This window comes from Chelmon rostratus, chromosome 18, assembly GCF_017976325.1.
Source record: "Chelmon rostratus isolate fCheRos1 chromosome 18, fCheRos1.pri, whole genome shotgun sequence".
Classification (NCBI taxonomy): Eukaryota; Metazoa; Chordata; class Actinopteri; order Chaetodontiformes; family Chaetodontidae; genus Chelmon; species Chelmon rostratus.
In genome coordinates, this window is record NC_055675.1 from 4,243,601 (window position 1) to 4,266,186 (window position 22,586).

The 22,586-nt window shown below is 43.0% G+C and overlaps 1 protein-coding gene across 1 annotated transcript; it reads right to left on the bottom strand.

The window, feature by feature from the left end:
• Positions 1-12,303: 12,303 nt before the first annotated feature.
• On the bottom strand, positions 12,304-20,000 carry LOC121622364 (trace amine-associated receptor 1-like). Its single transcript, XM_041959326.1, has 4 exons — positions 19,936-20,000; positions 12,963-13,192; positions 12,772-12,890; positions 12,304-12,627 (listed from the first exon to the last, which is right to left on the bottom strand). The coding sequence occupies exons 1-4, from the start codon at positions 19,998-20,000 to the stop codon at positions 12,304-12,306; spliced, it is 738 nt and encodes a 245-aa protein (XP_041815260.1).
• Between the last annotated feature and the right edge of the window lie 2,586 nt (positions 20,001-22,586).

Genomic DNA, 22,586 nt, shown 5'->3' on the forward strand with positions numbered 1-22,586 from the left:
GGTCCTTGATTCCTGCAATTCAATTTTTCAATATTAACCAATTACAGTGAGAAAACCTTTTAGATACTGTGATATTTCCTTCAGCATGTTTAATCACAACAACATCAATGTTCTTAACAAATAAAGACATGAAGTTAAGACAACAAAAGACTTGTAGTTCAAGTTTCATACCATAATGACAGGTCAGTGTTGATGTGTGTCCTTATTCACTGTGCCACTGTGTAGAATACTTTGTATTTAAATAATCAACTCTCACATAGATTTACATATATCATGAATACAAATGTTTCTTGTCCAATCAGATGGGATACACTACATTCATGTTTGCATGTGGTATGATCATACAGTGATGCAATAATACAGTAGCTGTGTGTGTGTGTGTGTGTGTGTGTGTGTGTGTGTGTGTGTGTGAATGTGTGTTTTACTACTTTCCATGAAAACTAGCACACATATGCAGGTTGTTTGAATTCAGGTAATTCTGCTAAAAATAGGCAAGTGACTCCTTTCCTATTGCCAGTAGATGAGTTCGGCTGTCTGTTTTATTTTTTTTCCTGCTGTGTCACACTCAGTGTCACATACTTTTTCACATCTTCGGCTCGGACAAACACTTCTACTTCAATGACCACCATGAGCCTCCCAGTGGTACTTACTTTTCAGGATGTTGATGATCTGACTGGCACCATGTTTTTCATGTGCAACTTGCTAATGCAATTGTGTTATTGCAATGATCCATACAATAACAACCTGCAGTTAAATCCCACCATAGTGCCACATAGAGAGTAACAGCACAGTTCAAAATGTAGCCAAGTTTTTTTTTTTTTTTTGCGTATTGTATTTTTTTATGTCAAACAATTATCTCAAAAAGATTTGATGGTTGTATATTGAAAAATAATTGCTGGGAAAACATTTCATGTTTGCAACATGCGTGGTGCAGGAAAGGCAAGTTTCATAAGTTGAAAGAGTCACTGTCAGAGTAGAGTTCCAGTAAAATTCATAATCTCTATGTAAAGTGTGGCAAATATTTATCCTACGTTTAATCTCTATTTACTCATGGGTATTTACCTGATGCTTGAGTGAGAATTGTGCAAATGTTGATTCGGAGAGGCTTGCTGTCGAGGACAGAGCAAAGTGTCTGGTGAGGTTGTGGCCAGCTGAGGCATAGAACAGGAGGACACAGGGGACAGTGTTAGTGCAGCACCATACACAATCTCAGCTGTTGTCATTGAGTGAGCTGCAGACACTGTGAGGAAAAAAGAAATGATTTTATGAAAGGATGAAATATTCAGTTGCACAAACAATTCAGGAAACATGCATAACATATTATAATGAGGGTAGACTTCCACCATTGCAGTTTGCCTGGATGAATGTGCAGCAGCTCACAAAAAGAGGGGTAAATGTTACTTTGCTTGGATAATTTTTTTCATGGCAAGAAATGTATCAGTGCAATAACGGAAAGGAAAAGTTCGCTCATACCTCCAACAGTTGACGGCATAAAGAAAGAAGGTTTCCACTTTGTATTGTCGGGAGCATGAATCAGACAGCTTTACAGGCCAGCGACTATTTATCCACACAAAAATGTGATGCAAATGAGACAAAGATAAGATGCACTGAACTAACTGGGAATAGTGTACCTCTACTTGTGTGCAAAGCACCTTATGGAACAGTAACTTGTCAGCGTTTCGCATTGCAAGACTATTCTGGTGGCACACTTGCTTCAGCAGATGTGTTTAGGTACTTTGAGGGGGGTGAGCAGCTTCAGGCCACATTGGAGCAACAGTCGATGGGGATTTGTACACTCGTGGTGTTGACTGAGAGCTTGGTCACTATTAGTCCAGAACACTCATCATCATTATGTGTGGTACTGTGATGATCTGTCAACTTTGTGTTTCGTGATTCACTTCCGTTTTTTTTCTTGGTAGGTATTATTCCTTTCGTTCCTGTTAAGTTTCCTGCCCTTCCTAATCAACCTGATGTGTTTTACCTGTGCCGTATTGTCCACCTGTCCCTCCCAATATATACCCTTTGTCTTTCCCCTTTCTTCATCCCATGTGTGTTGTTATCCAGCATTTTCTTATGATTCCAATGCTCCTTGGGTATGACCTCTTTTGGATTTTGACGATTCTCTCTGCCTTTGCCTTTGGATACCTTAATTTGTCAGATGTACTACTCTACAGACGTTAAACTCCTCATTTGTGTCAAGACTGCTTGGTGAGTCCACTTCTTCTGTGAGCCCTGACAGTGTTATCTGGCAACAAAATGGACTCAGACTCAGATCCGCTCCAGGTCATTCTCCAGGCACAGGGGCAAAAGATCCATCATCAGGAGGAGCAGCTGAATGTTCTCCACCAGGAGTTGAGAGAAATGGCAGACTGTCTGGAGGGCTTGCTGGCTGCGTTTGGTTCACAGATGGGTTTCCTGGTAGACCAGATGGAGAAACAACAGGTCCAAGAAGGTATGAGCAAGTGCGAGAACAAGGAAGATCCAGCCAACATTGATCCTGCTCAGAGGTTGTCAGAGGGCGCTCCAGCTTAAGGAAAGCGTCCCCATCTCCTTTCGAACCAGACTTTCTCCAGAGGAGCAGCAGCGTCGCATGGAAGAGCGACGCTGCATTTATTGTGGCCAGTCAGGACACTTCCTGGCCAACTGCTCTGGGAAGAGCAGGCAAGCAACAGGGAGACAGAGAATGCTGGTGAGTCCTACCTTGGTGTACTCGAGCCCTGTTCGCCAGTTAACCTCTGTGCTACTCTCTTCCTCCTCTTCCTTCCTCAGCCATCCAGCCCTCGTTGATTCCGGGGCTAATGCTAATTAAATGGACTACAGAATAGCAAAAGAACTCAATCTGTCCTCCCAACCTCTTTCTCAGCCCCTCAATGCTAGTGCTCTGGATAGTCGGCTACTGTGCCAGGTGAGCCACTGCACTCTTTCCCTCACCCTTGCCTTTGCTGACTCCCATTCCGAGACTATTACGTTTCACCTTTACCAAGGCCCTTTGCACCCCCTCATATTGGGACACCCATGGATCCGCAAACACAATCCCCACATGATGTTTGCGGCCCAGTTCTGGAGGGCCACAGTCAGCTTGTCTTCCAGACATCAACCCCAGACCACAGGACAGATCGAAAGACATGCCATGCTCATCAACAGGCATGTTTGCTTTACAGTGTGTGTTTGGCTACCAACCTCCCCTGTTCCCAGCATTGGAACGCGAGGTCAGCGTCCCTTCTGCACTCACTCTCGACCGCTGCTGCCACTGCGGTGGATTTGGTCCTGTCAGGTTCTGCTGCACACATCAGAGAAATACAAGAGGGCAATAATACAAGACCAACATCAAGTTCCTGCCTCTACCTACCAGTGTGGCCAGAAAGTCTGGTTGTCCACCCAGGAATGACCCCTCTAAGTTGCATGAAGCCCATCAAACAGAATTCTTTGGTCCCAGCCTCCAGACCCTCACCTTCCCCCTGGTTCATTGATGGAGGACTAGTATATACAGTAAAGCGACTCATGGCAGCACATCGCTGGCGATTCCAGTACTTGGTCAACTGGGAGGATTACGGCCCGAAGGAGAGATCCTGGGTTCCAGCAAGCAACATCAGGGACCCTGAACCCATGACGGAATTATACAGACAACATCCTGAGGATTGTTGGGGGGTCGGCGGAGGGGGATAATGTAAAAATTACACAGGAAGTGCACTCAGGGTGGGGTTGGTTGTTCTCCTTATCTTGGGAATCTGCATTGGTTAGAATAGGGACAACTCTGGGGATAATAGTAGTTATACTAATGACTGCAGCATGGTGTATGGTTAATACCACAGCTGGGCAACACCTGATCTCCAAAATAGAGGTCGAAAATGAAGTCAAAGAGAAACATATCTGTGATTTTGTATGGGACACCTACTCACTGAATGAAGAGACAGCAGAAATAGACAAAAATATCTGTCAGAAAGTAGATGCGAAAAACAATTTGCAGATTTGAACATGGACTTAATCAAGGAAGAGATAAAATTAGATAAAAACAAAGTTTGGCCCAGGTTGCATGTTGCTGACCCTGGCTCAGTTCCTCATGACAGACTTACAGAAGTGCTCAGAAAACTTTTGTTCAAAAATCACTTTGGAGATTGGGACACGGATCAATGTTTGGGTGGAATTTCAAGAATCCCCTGGCCTTGTGGAATGTATAAGCAAATGTGGATTGCGGGAAAAGCTGCAGAAGGGATACACACAGTGAAGCTAATCAGGCGACTGCTGACCATAATGTGGAAAATGATCAATGTGAGCACAGTCACAGTGAGATGGGATTTCATTTCGAGGAACTATCCATGTTCGCTTAAAAACAAACTGAACAGACTGCAACAATGGGCAGGAAATTAATGGTTATGTCCAGCTGAAGTAGCTCCACCTGATCAAGCCCTGTACAGGGTGGAGCTCCCCAGTCACCTGCAAGCCACAACATTTGATAAGGTACCATGAAAAGGTAACATAGGATATGTCTCCCCTTACCCTGCCCTAACACAATTTATTATTATGTAATAATGATTTGTAGTTTTCAATGTTTTGATCATCCTTGATTGTTCATGAATGTTGTGAAGGGATAGGAACACAGAGTGGCTTTAACCCATTCCCCGCAACACAGGGAGGGGATGTTTTCCACACTTAAACTTTCCACTGTGAGACAGTCATCGTCTTGATGATTGCTGTAGCCCAGAACAGTGGCTTGTTGTCTTGTTGATTCCCCATCTGATCAAGGACCCCTACAGTTTGCATACCGACCGCGCATTGATGTGGAAGAAGTGCTGTACAGATCTCTTTCCCACCTGGAGAGCACTGGGAGCACAATGAGGGTAGTGTTTTTTGACATCTCCAGTTTTTTTTAACACAATCATCACAACCATCACTGCTGAGGGGGAAGCTGGAAGGAGCCGCAGTGGAATGTCACCCGGCTGCATGGACCATCGACTACCTCACCAACAGACCGCAGCATGTGAGGCTTTGCGACTGTGTGTTGGATGTGGCAGAGCACCGGGGCTCTGCAGGGTACTGTGCTCTCTCCTTTCCTCTTCACCCTCTGCACATTGGACTTCAGACACAACACAACCAGCTGCCACCTCCAGAAGTTCTCCAATGATTCAACCATCTTTGAATGTGTATCCCAGGGGAACAATTTGGAATACAGGGAAGTCATCACTAACTTTGGTGAATGGTGTGGACTGAAACACCTACTCATCAACGCCAGCAAGGCTAAGGAGATGGTGATAGACTTCAGCAGAAAAAGTTCTGAAGAATATAATGGTAACATAATGACAGAACTCTGAAACCGTTAGTGTGCCTTCAAATATTATGATGTCAGGAACCAAGTGCAAGTTAAAGAGAATGGTGTCTGGTACCGAGTGGCACAGGAGAATGCTGATATTCACTGTATATTCAGTTCATGAAAAGTCCAATAAAATTCAGAGGGCAGTGATGCGCAGTGGAAAGCAGAGAATTAACCCCTTGACGCCTGAATTTATCAAGAATTATATAAAAAAAATCAATTCTTTGTGTTTTTGCTTTCAAATTGATCCTAAATTAAGAGGAGTTTGTTAATGTCATGTCCTGTTGTGTTTGTTGAGTTTTGTTCCTTTTTGTGTCTAACACTTCCTCTTTTATTGTGAAACCTAACTTCCCTCTTGTTTCAGGTCCCTGACTTCCTTGATGGGCAAGGTGATTACTGGAGGTGCCATGGAGAGTAGTGGCGTTTGCCATGTGGCTGGTCATGCGCTGGAAATGCTTGGTGAATTGTGAATCTGCGTCATCACCGTCTGTTGTAACTCCAGCTGACGATCTGAGAGATCTCTGACACCTTGTTGTATGCTCTGGAGCTGGTCCTCATGTTTGTGAAGGAGGCTCACCTGAGCTGATAAGGCGTTCTTCAAGTGACTAGAGTCTGCTGAGTCCATCTTTGGCCAGAATGTTCTATCAGAGCGCTCAGGCACAAGGTGGCTGGACTCAAAAGCAATAACTGTCAGACACTTGTAGAAAAACAAAAAGGTTCAAAGACGGTTTTAATAACAAAAATCTCAAAGTTTACAAAAACCAACAAAAGGTGTACTGTGATCAAAGTTTACTAAGGACGCTAAGGATTCTTCTCAAAAGGCAATAAACAACAAAAAACTCTTAGATGATGAGGTAATGTACAAGGCAAGGTAGAAAAGACAAGACTGACGTGAACCATGGGTCATAGAAGACATTCTGGCACAGGACAGGGGGGAACGCAGACAATATATACACGAGGCAACAAGCAACAGGTGGAGACAATCAGAAGGAAGCTAGCAAGCTAGTGCATTAAATGGGCATTTCATCTTCCAGGTAACCCACTGCACTGAACCGTGTGAACTGATGGTAGAGGCGAAAGTGCCTGAAACTATAACCTTTCAGTTATTTGACACATGCTCATCCTGGGTTATCCCTGGCTTAAGCATCATAACCCGCACATAGACTGGGGAACGGGAAAAATCTTGGGGTGGGGCAGAGAATGTATGACCACCTGTGCTTCTCAACCTCTCTCCAGCACAACTGAAACCGGAACCAGTCTCGCTGACCGAGAAGGAGGCAAGCTGATACCCGGACTCGTCCAAAGTGCCGCTGTGTTACTGGGATCTGAAAGAGGTCTTCAATAAAGACAAGGCTACATCCCTGTCTCCGCACCGTTCCTTTATTGATTTGCTCCCTGGAGCCCCCATTCCTAAGGAGAGGTTGCATTCCATCTCTGGACCAGAGCGCAAGGCCATGGATGAGTACATTCAAATCTCATTAAAAACAGGTATAATCCGGCCCTTGCCAGTCCCTGCTGGGGCTGGATTCTTTTTCGTGGGTAAAAAAGACGGATCGCTACAGCCATATATTGACTACAGTCCGCTCAATGAAATAACTGTAAAGAATCGTTATCCTCTTCCTCTAATGTCTACCACATTTTTTTCACAAACTTTTACAGGAAGTTCATAAGGAACTTCAGTACCATAGCCGCACCTCTGCACCTCTGTGAGTGCATGCAGTCTGTTTTTCAGTGGTCTCCGGAGGCGTTCCGACGCCTGAGAACAGCCTTCACCTCAGCCCCGGTGCAAACCGTTCCCGAACCGCAGCAGCAGTTCGTGGTGGAGGTGGATGCATCTAATGACGGGATAGGAGCTGTCCTGTCGCAAAGATCCGAACAGGACAACAGGATCCATCCGTGCGCTTACCTTTCCTGTCCGCTGCAGAGAGACGTTACAACGTAGGTAACAGTGAACTGTTAGTGGTCAAAATGGCTCTTGAAGAGTGGAGACACTGGTTGGAGGGTGCTGAGCAACCCTTCTTGGTCTGGATGGACCATAAAAATTTAGAATATGTCAAAAAGGCAAAGAGACTGAATGCGAGACAAGCCTGATGGCCTTTATTTTTTAGTCGGTTCCGGATCACCCTGTCGTTCAGACCCGGGTCGCAAAATACTAAGCCTGATGCGCTGTCATGACTGCATGAACCGGAACCGACCGCCAAGGAGCCAGAACCAATCCTGCCACTAAACTGTGTGGTAGGAGGCACCTGGCAAATAGAGAAAGAGGTGCAACCGGCCAGTGAAGGCTCGAACGCACCTGCAGGCTGCCCTGGTGGCCGGTTGTTCGTACTGGTTCAACTACGGGTACAGGTAATTCAATGGGCACACACGTCACTGCTTACATGTCACCCTGGGGCTAAACAAACAAAGTTCATAGTAAAACAGAGGCTTTGGTGGCCGTGAATGTGTCAGTGCTTGTGAGGTTTGTTCCAGGAATAAAACGTCAAGACAGAATGGGAAGTTCCCCAGGGACCATGAACACACCTGTCGGTGGATTTTGTTACCGGGCTACCCACATTTAAAGGTAACACCACCATATTGACTGTGGTAGGCAGGTTTTCAAAGATGACCCATTTCATTGCCTTACCTAAACTTCCCTCTGCCAAAGAGACAACAGAAATTTTGTTAAAAGAAGTCGTTCGAATCCATGGTTTCCCTAAAGATATTGTGTCTGATTGAGGTCCCCAGTTCTTTATTTTGGAAAGAGTTTTGTGACAAGATAGGTGCCACGTCGAGCCTGACCTCCGCCTATCATCCTGAGTCCATCCATCCATCCATCCATTTTCTTCTTCTTCTAGGCAGCAGTCTAAGCAGGGATGCCCAGACATCCCTCTCCCCAGACACTTCCTCCAGCTTTTCCAGGGGGACCCCAAAGCGTTCCCAGGCCAGCCGAGTGACATAGTCCCTTTAGCGTGTCCTGGGTTTTCCCCAGGGCCTCTTCCCGGGGGGGCATGCCCAGAGCACCCTCCCAGGAAGGCGTCCAGGAGGCATCCTATAAAGATGCCCGAGCCACCTCAGCTGGCTCCTCTCGACGTGGAGGACCCAAAGTTCATGACCAAAGGTGAGAGTAGGAACGTAGATTGACTGGTAAATCAAGAGCTTTGCCTTTCGGCTCAGCTCCTTCTTCACCACGACAGACCGATACAACGATCGCATTACTGCTGCCACCGCACCGATCCGCCTGTCAAGCTGACGCTCCATCCTTCCCTCACTCGTGAACAAGACCCCAAGATACTTGAACTCCTCCACTTGAGGCAGGAGTTCTCCTCCAACCTAGAGGGGGCATCCACCTTTTTCTGGTCGGACTTGGAGGTGCTGATTCTCGTCCGCAAAAAGCAGAGATGAGATTCTGTGGTCCCCAAACCAGACTCCCTCCGGCCCTTGGCTGCGCCTAGAACTTCTGTCCATAAAAATAATGAACAGAAAAGGGCAGCCCTGCCGGAGTCCATCACGCACTGGGAACAAGTCTGACTTACTGCCGGCAATGCACACCAAGCTCCCGCTCCGGTCATACAGAGATCGGATGGCCCCGTAGTAGAGGGCCCCGGACTCCATACTCCCAAAGCACCTCCCACAGAATGTCATGAGGGACACGGTCAAATGCCTTCTCCAAATCCACAAAACACATGTGGACTGGTTGGGCAAACTCAAACTTTTGAAACTAGAAAAGATGAAGGATCTGCTCGTTATACAGACACAATGCAAAGCACCTAACTAGAAAATGCTCTCCGATAAATGTATATTTCTCTGTCATAACACTTTAGACAGTTACGGCTACCCTGTGTCTTGTTAGTTTTGCCTATGTGTGGACCCCTTGAACTTGAGCTGAAGAGTTTATTCATTGTGGCTGACCTGTTATCATGATAATCCTAAACTCATTCTGGCATAACTGAACAAAAGTCAGGGTTGTCTGAATTCCTCAATCCAGAGGCCAGGGGACCACCTTCGATGTGGTGCGGGATCATTTGCTATATAATACAAAAATTAGTAATAATAACTAAATTTTGGGGCCACTCGTGCCTTGGACAGACATTTCCAAGCCAGTGACAACCAGCAGAAGCCTCCCAGCAGGACTCTCTTACATGGCTGAGCTGTCAGAACATGTTGCTAGACTCTTGAATTCATAAGCAGTTTGCCTTTACCACAAACAACACCTCAAGATCTCTGCTGGTCCACCCAAAACACAAGGGAAGATGGCAGTGATATAAGTGTCAGGAGACACGATATTAGTGAAAAAGCAAGAATCTTGGATGTAGTCAATAGGAATTCAATCCAAGGGAAACAAAAGTTTTAGAATCCCAGTTTTACTGCAGTCTAATAGACAAACAGTTTTCACAGCGTGCACATAGCCACTTTCTTATTCTGAGCGTTAACTGCGTGATAGCTCTGTAGCTAACTTCTGAGGCCGGTGACTTTGGAGGTGGTAGGAATGATGCTGGTCCGTTTGGAAACAGTTATGCAGCACGTTGAAGAAGCAAGAACATTAGAGCAGTTTGGGCTGAATTCTGCTGCAGTGAGTTTATTGAGTATGATGATTATAACATGGAGCCTTCACTGTCATTTTTTCACGTATATTGGTTGTATGTTGGTCAAAACTGAGTTTATTGTTTATAGTTCATTGAATGTCATTGTTACTTCCTCAGAAATTGGGCCCACACACATAGGTTGCCACTGCTTTTAGCTGTGTTGCAACAGTACCATAGAAAAACTGCAACATTAATTTAAAGTCAAAACATTTATACCTTTGTACCTCAAGTTCACTGTCAATTATCATCGTGTCCTTGCATGTAGTGACTTTAACTGAGCCAGCAACTTGTTTAGTGTCACATCTCTCTTTTAGAACAAGCACAAATTTGCAATAGCTGCGACCACGTAAATGCATGCATTCACACGTTCATGCATTCACACACACTACCTTACAACACCTCAATGGCAAATTAATGCCTCATAGAAAGAAAGTCGCGGTTGCTGTAGGATGGATACAGCTTTGTGAAACAGTTAGGTACAGTGCTGTACAGTGGCTGTGTGACAAACAGTTCATGAGTTATGAAAGGATGCAGGGCTAAATTGAAGATAAGTCACAGCAACGAAAAATGAAAAATGTTGGCGTCCACATGAGTGCATGACAACCAGGCAAGATGGCAGACATGGTCACATCAGTGGCTGCGACAAGAGAGGTTCAAGACTGCAAAACTTGACAAAGATATGGGAAGCACAATGGAGGACGTGTTTACACACCTCTGAACACATGGCATGGAGCAATGCTGAGCTATACAACCACAATCTGCACTTTTAAGGTCTGTGCGTTCATGCCTGTAAAGGCGATGTCCGAACGAGGATATTGCATTGAATTGTTTTGTCAGCTATTTTACATTAAGTCTTCGTCCTGCCAAATGACGGCTGTTAATTGTGATTATATTTAGTGAATCTCATCCTGTTTTTGTTTTTGTGCTTCCTTCTTTTTAATCAACTTTTACTTGTTAAAAGTCTGCCCACTTTAGTTTTATTCAAAGAAAACCATAACTAAAATCCAAATTCAATTTACTGGACATGGCTGTAGGAGGACTGATAGTCAAAAGATATATGCATTGTATGGAATGGAAAGCAGTCAGTGAAGATCTGATATTTTGTGTGATGACATGGAAATTAGTAGGCAAATGCCCATGACATTAGTAGGATAATACCATCTAAGGCGTGACCTTCTGCAGTGGGAACTGACTCACTAATGAAATATACTGTCAATCTATTCATTTTGTACTGTCCATAATGATTATGAATTTTACTGGGATTGTGTTTGTGTGATCCAGCTTCTGATAGTGAGAGCACTTTCCACTTATGAAACTTGGTCTTCCTGCACCATGTTTTGTAACATTGAAAAGCTTGTCTGCCAGTTATTTTTGCAATTGTAGCAGTCAAATATTACAGGATAAGAAACCAACAAGCACATTTAAAACTTGATTCTACCTTTACATGTGGCACTATGGTGGTATTTAACTGTGTGTAGTTATTGGGTAATGGAGACAAGTGGATCATCAAGATATACAGAAAAGTAAATTTAACTTAAAAATAGTCATCAGAATTTTAATTTTCTTTATGGATATTTTCAACTGAACGTCCCAGAAAGCAAATAGCTTCCTTTGAGGAAAACTCCACAAGATTTCCAAACTGTCAGTGCGTCATGACGGGGAGAGCCCTGTGTTTCAAGGGGATGAAAGTGGGAATTTAATTAGCCATGACTATCACAGCCACAAAAGGATGTAACATTTTAGAAGAGGAATAGGAGCATTTTTTTGTAAAATTGATGTACATTCTATGTAAAGATGTTATATTATGTTACCATAAACTACTTATGTCAATAAACCTTTAAAGTACCAGAAAATAATGATAACAGCTAACAAATAACAAAGCTAAAGTGGGTCAATCATTACAAACTAGCTTTGTGAGGACAATATTTCAATTACATTTCAATTAAAATGATTGCTTATTATTATTAAATCGTATTATAGAAATACATATTTAAATAATTGTAGAGACAAAGACAAACAAAATTATTCTATCTGACTAATGGTGAAGGCATAAAAACACTCTGATGTAAGCATCATTCAGATAATTACTATGGGATGTGGTTAAACAATGTGGAAAGGCCACAACTTCATATTGTGAGACAGGTGTGTTTATATGATTTCATTATCTAACCACAGCCAGTCTTTCAAATGCCTGCCGGAGGAGAGACTTTAAATTAACTCTTCATTTCAAATAAATACAGTCAAATTCTGCACTAACGTCTTGCAATATCATGTTTAGTGCATGGTGTGTAAATCTGTTGCAATAATCCCAGATATTCACAAGTAGATACTCTGAAATCACATGAAGAGTTGATCAAAATTGTACCAGCCTTTATTATTATATAAGATTATTGACAATTTACATTACAATTCAGCTTTCTAGTTAAGAAGTCAAGGCAGTTTTGAGTCAGAAAAATCACCTTGAAATAGTTTACCAGAAATTATCATTTTGAAAGATGATCTGAACCAGCTGTAAAAGAAAGCATAAATAAATGGATTGAGCATTGAGTTTGAGAGTGCAAGCCAGTTAAGGGTTTCAAACACAGCCACTGATACTGAATCATTACTAAAAGACAGAAATGTCATGCAAAGAAAGAACGGAGTCCAGCAGCTCAGAAACACTCCCATAATAATTGCCAAAGTTGTTGTGGCCTTTCTCTCCATCTTACTGACAGCTGCTCCAGACTTTGTGTTGTGGATGCTGCGTGCCTGTCTCTGTGCCACAAGGAAAATTTGAAAGTAGATACAGAGCATTATGATCACTGGGAGATAAAATGACAAAATAAGACCCATGGTGTTTGCCAACAGAGCATTATTTGAACAGTTTTCTTCACATTTATCTTGGTTTAATCCTGAAACTATGACACCAATTCCAATTAGAGCAGAAATAGTCCAGCTCACCAGGATCATGATTACAACAACATGATCATTTATTTTAGTCCTGTATGTCAGAGGCTGACACACAGCATAATATCGGTCAATAGAAATACAACATAAGTTCAAGATAGAGCACATGCACAGTGATATATCAAAGCTGTCTCGTACTTTGCAAAATAAATCTTCATTCCAACATGAACTTACAGAAAAGGCCATGCTGAAAGGAAAGATTACAACCCCAACAAGCAGGTCAGCTACTGCCAGAGAGAGAATAAGATAGTTTGTAGGAGTGTGGAGCTGTTTGAAGTAAATGATGGAGATTATTACAAGAAGGTTTCCACATACAGTGACAGCAGATAAAGAGCCAAGTATAACAGATAATAAAACACATACTGTAGAAGTGCTGCTTAGCAATATGTAAGATGTATTGCTTAATTCATAGCAAGAATGTATATCATTAACAACATAGGTTCTATTAAGGATGGATTCTGGTTCCATGCTTCTCAGCTCCTGCAAGTGATCAATAATACTGATAATACTTATAAGTTTTTAAGAAACCCTCTTCACTGTGAATTCACAATTTCATTACAAGCATTCTCTGACAAAGAGCACCATTATCAACTCATCACATCTCTCTCATTAAATTGCATACAATACCTGCCTGAGTGTTTGATGTGTGTTTGCACTGAACCACATGCAGAACCTGTGGACTTCTTTGATGCATATTTATCAAGCACTGTCTCATTACCATAATTAATATGAATGTTTTGAAAAGTAAACTCCCCTTAGTTTCCACATCAGAGGAAATTACAGGATGAAGTCACAACCTGTAAAGATAAGATAGATAATCCTTTATCGACCCCACAGCAGGGGACTTTGCAGTGTTACTGCACAGCAAATGGGATAGTGTAATTATAAAAAGCATCAAAAAAGCACGGTATGACAAATATTGGTATATTCAGTTTAGGATGCACTGATATTGCACATGAGTGAATATGTCAGTTTGAGTGTTTGCTGGAAGTTGTGCTGATTGACAGAGTCATGGTGGTCATGGTCTCATGGTTTGAACTGAGCCTGTTCAGACATTCGCGGTCCCTGAAGACGAAGCCTATTGACTTCGGTGATCTCCACACTTTTCATCTTACACCACCAGCTGTCAGAGTTCTCATTAATCCTGTAGAATATCTTAACATTTCCATTCTGTTCCACTTAAAGGATAGATTAACTTAAATTTAGTTCAAAGCACGGCTGTGCCTGAGTATTGCTTTGCAGAGCCACCAGTGTGGCTGTTGACAGCCTTTTCTCACTGTATTTTAGAGACTGGGTTGAGAATTGTGTGGAGGCTGTGGAAGGCACATCGATAGCAGAACTTGCTGTGGTAAAGTCTTTGATAACACTGTGGATGTTTGTTTTTTCCTAACAAAGACAATGGTGAAAACTCACGGAAGTTATACTTCTTCAGAAGTCAAAAAAAATGTTTATCTTATAAATCTACATAAACAGGTTCAGTGAGACGACGCACAATCAGACCGGTCCTGAACAAAATCCCAGGTTAGTTAAACATTTTAGGAGACAGCAGTGGTTGAAAGTCGTTACTTCTACTTCAAGCACAAGTGCTTCGTTACTGTTCTTTTTCCACATTTTTCATGGATCTGGGTTTTACTTCAGTGGATTTAGTTTAGTTTAGTTTTTATATTTCTACACTGGGTTGCATTACACTTTACAGTCACTGAGAGAAGAGGCAGAAGAAGAGCCCCTCCTTCTGCACCTGCAGCAGCAGCAGTGCTCACCTGTGATAACAAACCCAAAATAGATTGAGGAGAGGCCACCGACGCGGTCACATCAGTGGCTGCGACACGACAGATGAAATAAAAATTCTTAACACATTGGAGTCCAAGTGTAACGGAGTCTAATGAATCTGAAGCCAAACCATTATCTTTTCAGAAACCTAACCAGGTAATTTTGGTGTCTGAATCTTACCAAAGTGTGACCATCACCTGGAATGTTTCTCAGCAAGCTTCATTGTGAAAGTTCAACTAGACATTGCATATTAATTAAGGTGTCATTTTCAACACATTAACACATCAAGTTCATGGGATGATAGTACATTTAATTAAGAAAATAGCATGATGAAAAAATATTGTTTAATGTTGACCCCTTACGAGGTTGAATAAGCAATACTTCAACTTGAAGGAGTTGGTGATAATGTAGAGTTTGCATGTCTGCAGTTTACTGTACTGAACTCCACGAACCTCAGCGCGAACAGGCTCCTGTTAATTAAGGATCTGCATATTAAGTTGTAGAATTGATTAAATCATGTTGAAATATACAGAGTTGTCCTGAGTTATGGAAAGGTTTAAACACTCACTGGCCAAATAATTAGACTTTTCATTAAAGTTTAGCTTCCTGGGAAATTAAAAATAAAAACAAATTATTTTACTCAGATTACCAGAGTGCAGTCTGTTGTGTGATGGTTTGGATTTTAGTTGAGATATTTCCTGTTTTATGTTGAAAGAGTTTCTCCACATGTGCCGTGTTTTGTTTTACTTCCTTGCTTTGTCTCTTTGCTGCCCTTGTAGTTGTATATTAGTTTCACCTTTCCCTCGTCAGTCTTCGCTCTCATGTATTTAATCAGTGTGTTTTTTAATCTTTCACTTGTCACGTCGCTTGTGTTTCCTTGTCCTGCCTTTGTTGCTTGTGTTCCTCATGTGTATTCCCTCATGCCATGCTGGTTTGTTGTTTGTATTTTTCTTGTTCTTAGATTTTGCCCCAGCCTGATCCCTCACCTTTTGTTGCCTGCCAGTTTCTATAGGCTGGAATCAGCTTTTGTTATTAAAGCTAACATTTTGATTCTTCTACCTGCCTGAGTGTCTTGCATTCAGGTCTTTCTGAACTGTCAAACATAACAATAAACACAACATATAAAACACAATGGTTTTGCCTTAGATGGCTGTTTTTAGAGTATAATCAGTTTTTGGGGTTATTTTGCTAAATGCCACACATGAACTGTGTCACAACGGGTAAACACAGTAAGGACAATGACCTTTCAAATTGACTGAAATGATTGTTTGACACTGACTTCAGGGGTATCACCTGCATCTCTCTTAATTAAAATGGCCCAACCTGTGCTATTTTTGCATTAAAAATATATATCCATGCAGTAGGCACACTTAATGTCATATTATTAACTGTTGCATTAGGGAATACACTCAACAAACATCTTAATATTTTGAGTATATTTTAGAGGCACAGACAAAGTCCTGGTTGAACTCCAACATTACAGGTATACTCGCTGGCAGTTTTAGTACCTAATCTGGCAAAATCTAATCTTGCTTGTTTACAAACTGTGAGATCATCTGTCAGCCCACAAAGTTGTAATAAACAGTAAATTTCCTTTTAACTTCTCATCCTATCAGACCCATACACTGGAAATTGCATAATGGATGATAGATGGGTTCAAAAGGCTTCTTTGTGAGTGTCTGGAGGATAATCAGTAATTCCAGCTGCAGGGTGGCACTACCTGGACAAAATTACCAAACCCTCTCTAAAGTAATGGTGTAATTAGACTAATTGGGAAGTTTGCGTTCTCACACCAATGAAACATAGCACAGAAGTCTGACCTACTAGATTCTGGTGATGAGAAACACCTAGCTGAACACCTAGGTTCAACACTTTGAACATTTATACTTCAACAGCCTGAGTTTGTCATGCCCTCCGCTTCGGGCTCCACCTAGTGGAGTATTCTGTTACCCTGTTCCTGCTCATTCCCACTGGCTGGGGGCGCGCCTGTTTCCAATCTGATGATCACAGCTGCGGCGAGGAGTGGCCTCCTTTGTTCACACTGCAACCTATGTTTTAAGAAGCCAGCTGACCACGACTCGACGCCGGATTGTAAAAGTTCTTCAGTCAGTCTGTCTGTATTTGCCTAGCACTTTTGTCCTCTGGCTTTTGAATGGTTCTGCTCTAACCCTGATTTGTTTGTGATCCAGATACCCTCCTCCCCGCTGCATCTCATCTCCTGCCATTGCTCAACCTGCTCTGCTGCTTCTACTGGCTCCTGCTCTACCTTCATCTACCCTCACCCTCCGTCATCCAGGAGTTGTTCCTGCCCTCCATTCCAGTCAGTCTACTCCGGCTCTGTTGCTAATTCAGTGTGCTTGTGCTTACCATTTCTGTTCGTCCTTACAATAAACCTAGGCAAGGGATTTTGTGTTAGTTATCTAGTATCTCCGTTCCGGTTAGGTTTAGTGTTGTGTTAGGTAGTTTAACCTCATAGTTATCCACCAGCCTGTTAGAGGACTGTGTTGGCTTTCAGTTCATTGTATGTTGGTTTTTTCCTATGCCTGACCGGCATAGCATTTTGTGTTGAAAAATAAACCCTATATATATTGCCCTCCTTGTGTCTGCCGAGTCTTGTGTCTGCACCTGAGCCTCTGAGTTCTGAAGTGTGACAGAGTTGTTGGTTCAGGCGGTGAATAGCACCATTCAGGCTGATCACCTGCAGTCGGGGGACCATTATTGGTGAGCCAGCATCTAAGTCATTCTTTAAAACCTAATTAGTTGAGATACAGATTAGCTGGATTGCATATTAAGCAAATCAGGGGTTCTAATGTCACATTCCAAGATGGTGGCCTGTCATGATAATGCGCAGTAGACATGGAGGTGTATTTTCAGCAACTCTGTCAATCCTGGCTGGAACAAGTCCCGGGCATTTAAACCCCACAGAGCTGATCACACAAAACAAAACAAGGCAGATGTCCTGTGTGGCGAGGATAGAAAGGAATTGCCTGACCACAGCAGTTGGTTTTAGATAAGGTCTGGATAAGTTGTACTAAATTGCTGGAAACTGATTCACTGGGGGTACGTAGTGCTTTTATTGTAAATATAATAATAACATAAATTCACTGTGTACTCGTATGCAACTTTATTAGCAGCTTCCTTGTAAAATTGCGCCAACAACATTGTCTTTTAATCCAGGGTGCTTGGTCTCCAAGTGGTGAAGCAGTTCTGAAGGCCTCATTGCCTCATCAGAGAGCCGGTCGCCGCTCATGATGCAGAGCGGTCTCGGTGTGTGGCAATCACCAGTCGCAACAAATCCATATTTCAAGTAGGACTCCTGGTATTGTCTGTTAAAAGCTTTCTTTTTCTTGGAAGTCGTCGGCTCTCCTTCTGTCTTGATGGATATTTAGGTCATATTCCTATACTTTGATACGTTTGATTACACACATATATTCTGCTAATAGTTAGATTACATGCATATGCTTATATTAATGATGATCCTGATATGTTGATTATTATGATTATGATTATTAATATTTTCTGCTGATGGATTGTATGACTGAATAAACAGAAATTCTAATTCTCCCGGTTAAGTTTTTCCTTTAATATTCATAGAAGTGATTTAGACGAGGAGTGATTCTTTGTGTGCAGTGTGACCTAGAACAGGAGGTTTTGAGGTAGAGGCCTGGCATGGGGGACATCTTGGGGCCCGCGACTTAAGATAAAGCAGGTTGGTGTCAGGGATAAGGGTGTCTCTAGATTTGTCCTTGCAAACAGGTTGCTGGGCCGGGGACGTTGGATTCTCGTAGATGACCAAGCAGAGGAGAGAGAGCGCCCGAAGGCAACGAGAAGGAGCCAACGACTGTTTTCAGCATTTCCTCATGTTCTGTCTATAAAATACTGGGTCAGGGAGATGTAGTGTGTCAGACTTCATGAACTGACCCAACTCTGTTGTGGATCAGGGAAAGGTTAAGTTGAGACCCAGAGCTCTGTAACCTTGCACATTCTATTGATGTTAGAATAAAACAGATTTTTTGGACTCAACATCTTCTCCTATTGCTTCATTAAAAGAACCCAGAGGACCAGAGAGATTTTTGAGACATGTCTGTTAGGGCCTGGGTTCTAAGCTGGACCCAAAAAGGCAGGAGACGTCAAGGCAGTTAAACAATGTCTTTATTGTCTCACCAGAGACACAGAAAAAGGTGCACCAAAATCAAACAAGAAAGAAATCTCTGCAGGCTGCAGCTGCTGGAGGCTGGCTGAAGATCCAAGAGAGGTGTGTCGGCGAGGCACCTATCTGAAGAAACACAAAGGCAAAAATGATCAGAACAGGAAGAACTTTCAGACATCTTTGACAAAGCCACCTGAACCTGGCTCTACCGAATGAGACGGAATTATCTGTCAGAGTAGTGGAGGAAGAGCCGGTCTTTATGGAGAGGTGAATTGGCTGCAGAGTGCCATCAGGTGTGCCCAGCTGCACACAGCCAGAAAGTAGGTCAGCCACGCCCCCCAGCCACAGCCTGCAGTGCTGTAGATAGAAACAGAGGCCCAGGATGCAGACACCCTCCAAACAAACAGAAGCAAAACAAAACTTAGACCACAACAATGTCCTTGACAGTCTCTTCACTGGGCATTTTCCCCTTCGCAAAGAAACTTTCAAAAGATGTCTGGTTTTTACTCATTTTGCGAACTTGTGGATTAAATATGAGCGCTCAAGTGACCAAGATGTAGCTGAGAGAATCCAGTAATTTTACAAAATAAAAGATTTTTCAAAATAAAAGATCGTTCAGACTCGGATAGTAAATAAAACTGTAATAATTAATTATTTCTTGTGCGGCCCGGTATCAATTGATCCACGGACCGGTACTGGTCCACGGCCCGGGGGTTGGGGACCAGTGCTTTACATAAATAAAAGCAAAACAACAACCATATATAAAATCCTATTAAAAGAAAGCCAAAATACATGAAATAGTAATCAAAGGAGAATTACAAGATAGCATAAAAAGAAAATCCAAAGTAGAGAATACAATAAAAATGTAGTTCAAGTAGTTTAGACTGTGTGTTTATCTCCTTTGGATCACCAAACAGAGAAACTTAATGAGTAAATATTTTTCTTGAATGCCTACGTCTTGAGAAGATCTCAGTGTTGTGAAAGACATCCCGTCTAGTTCCTTTACCAAAGAAGACGCTCCCCAGTGCTGCCAGTAACTACAGGCCAGTAGTGCTGACCTCACACATCATGAAGGCCTTTGAAAGACTGGTCATGCATTCCCTCTTGTCACAAGTCAGCCCTCAAAGCTCTCCTACAAACTGGATGTCATAGTGGATGATGCCATCATATACCTGCTCCACCGTGCCTACACCCACCTGGACAGGCCAGGCAGCACAGCCAGAATCATGTTCTTTGATTTTTCCAGCACCTTGAACACCATCCAGCCTGCAGTGCTATAGAAGAAGATTACTGCCATTCAGGTGGATGCTCCTCTCGTGTCCTGGATTGTGAACTCCTGCTACTTCAATTGCCATTAGGGGAGAGATGGCGGAGGTTGTGCATGAGTACAAATACCTGGGGTTCACCTGGACAGCAAACTGTATTGGACCAGTCCTAAAGCCAGAGACTTAGAGTGACCAAGTGCTCCATGGAATGCCATGGTTTAAAGTCCTACTTGGTTTTTATTCTTTAAGCATATCAGAGATGTATTATGGGCCTAAACCATTCAGTGCCTTACAGTCTAGTCTAGTAGTGGCACTGTAGTGAATCTATTCTGTTACTAACTGGCAGTGTAAAACCCTGAAAACAGGTGTAATGACACTGTTGTCTTGGCTGTGGATTAAACTCGGCAGAATTCTGAATGAGCTGCAGCTGTTTAATGGTCTTTTTGGGAAGACCTGTTAAGACACCATTACAGTAGTCCACCCTACTGGAAATAAAAGCATGGATGAGCTTCTCTTGGTCATTTTGGGACACCAAACCCTTGATTCTGGCTGTATTTTAGAGATGATAGGAGGCATTTTTTTGTGATTGCTTTTACCTGTCTGGTGAAAGCCAGACCCGAGTTTATTACAAAGCTGACATTTCAAACTTGTTTTTTGTTTTTTAGAGACAGAGTTGTTTATGAATACTATTTTCTTCTCTTTGTTGCCCACGATGAGAGTACTGGTATGAGTGGTGGATGCACGAGTTGGAGATTTCAATCAAGCTTCCTTGTCTTCAACTCTCCCCACCTTCACCCAGAATGTCAAATGCCACACCAGAGACAATAAAACACTGGACTTCCTGTACGCAAGCACAAAGACTGCGTACAGTTCCTTCCCCCCTCCCCCCACTGGGGTCACGATCTGACCACAACCTGGTTCATCTGCTACCTGCTTACATACCTTTGGGACAGCAAACAGCCAACCAACCAAGTACATGAAGACATGGTCAGAGGAGTCCAGTTTGACACTGATTTCAAAGTTTTGTGCAGTCCTCACGGGGAGGGAATCGACAGTTGAACAACATGCATCACGGACTACATTAACTTCTGTGTGGACAACACTGTGCCTACCAGGAAGGTCCGCTGTTTTCCAAACAACAAACCCTGGCTGTCCCTTGAACTGAAAGCCCTACCCTAAGAGGGTTTTTAAGTCTGGGGACAAAACAAAGTTGATGAGGGTGCAGAGGAAGCTGAAGGGGAGATCAGGGGAGCAAGGAGAGCTATAGGAGAAAGCTGGAGGAGTGCCTGCAGGGGAACAATGCCAGAGAGGTTTGGAGGGGCCTGAAGACCATCTCAGGACACAGCTGCAACAACGGCAGGGGCCCAGAAGGTGGAGACCGGGAATGGGCAAATGAGCTGAACCTGCTTTTCAACAGGTTTGATTCTACCCCCGTTCCCTTCGCCACCCACCAGAGCCCAGACCAGCCCAGCCCACTTCTCTGCTCAGGGACTGTGCAGATCAGCTCTGCGGAGTCATTCTGCACATCTTAAAAATTTCTGACTTCTCCAGTGTTTTCAATACAATCCAACCATCACTGCTGAGGGGGAAGCTGGATGGAGCTGGAGTTGACTGCTACCTGGCTGTATGTGCAGCTTCAGGACTGTGTGTTTGATGTGGTAGCTTGCAGCACCGGGGCTCCACAGGGTACTGTGCTCTCTGCTTTTCTCTTCACCCTCTACACATCTGACCTCAGACATAACACTGACAGCTGCCACATCCAGAAGTTCTCCAATGATACAGCCATTGTTGGACGTGTATTATAGGGAAAAGAACTGGAATCCAGGGAAGTCATCACCAACTTTGTCAACTGGTGTACATTGAATCACCTGCACATCAATGTCAGCAAGACCAAGGAATGATGGTGATAGACTTCCACAGGAAGGGTCACAGATCACACCAGTGAGCATCCAGTGCTTGGACACTGAGAGTGTGGGGGAGTACAAATACCTGGATGTGCACCTCAACAACAAAGTGGATTGTACCACCAATACAGATGCCATGTACAGGCCAAAGTCATCTCCCTCTGCTGAGAAGACTGTTTGACATTTTGGGAAATAAGCTCTTTCACTTTGTTGCTGAGAGTTAGATGAGAAGTTTGAGTAAACAATTGAGTAAACAAAAGAACCGAAGAGAAGTCTCAATTTGCACTTTCACCTGATACTTACCTTGTCAACCCCAGATCCACCACAGACCTCAACACCTGTGCAGTGAAACAGTGCAAATCTGTGCTCACTATCACTCAGTCCCCATATACTCTTCATAGAGACACTTCAACACTTTTCTCTCTGCTGCATTAAAAACACTGAGGATTCATAAAAATGGCAGTAAAGGCTAATTCTTCAGAGGTGGCTTCATTTGCAGTCTCCTCCAACATAACAATAGAAGACACTATAAATTAGTCTGTGTTTCACCTTAATTTGTAATCTTTATAGCATAATAATAATAAAAAAAATCATAAAATCATTCCAGACATGATGCAAAAGTACAGGCTGCAGAGACTAATGACTTGCTTCATCTTTATTTGCACTCCAAAGAATAGA

Coding starts and splice junctions, on each gene's coding strand:
- LOC121622364 (XM_041959326.1), bottom strand. CDS start 20,000: ATGGTGTTCAAGGTGCTGGAAAAATCAAAGAACATGATTCTGGCTGTG. Junction 12,891..12,962: donor TTGGAATGAAGATTTATTTT/GCAAAGTACGAG, acceptor GTATTTCTATTG/ACCGATATTATGCTGTGTGT. Junction 12,628..12,771: donor TAATTGGAATTGGTGTCATA/GTTTCAGGATTA, acceptor CTTGTGGCACAG/AGACAGGCACGCAGCATCCA.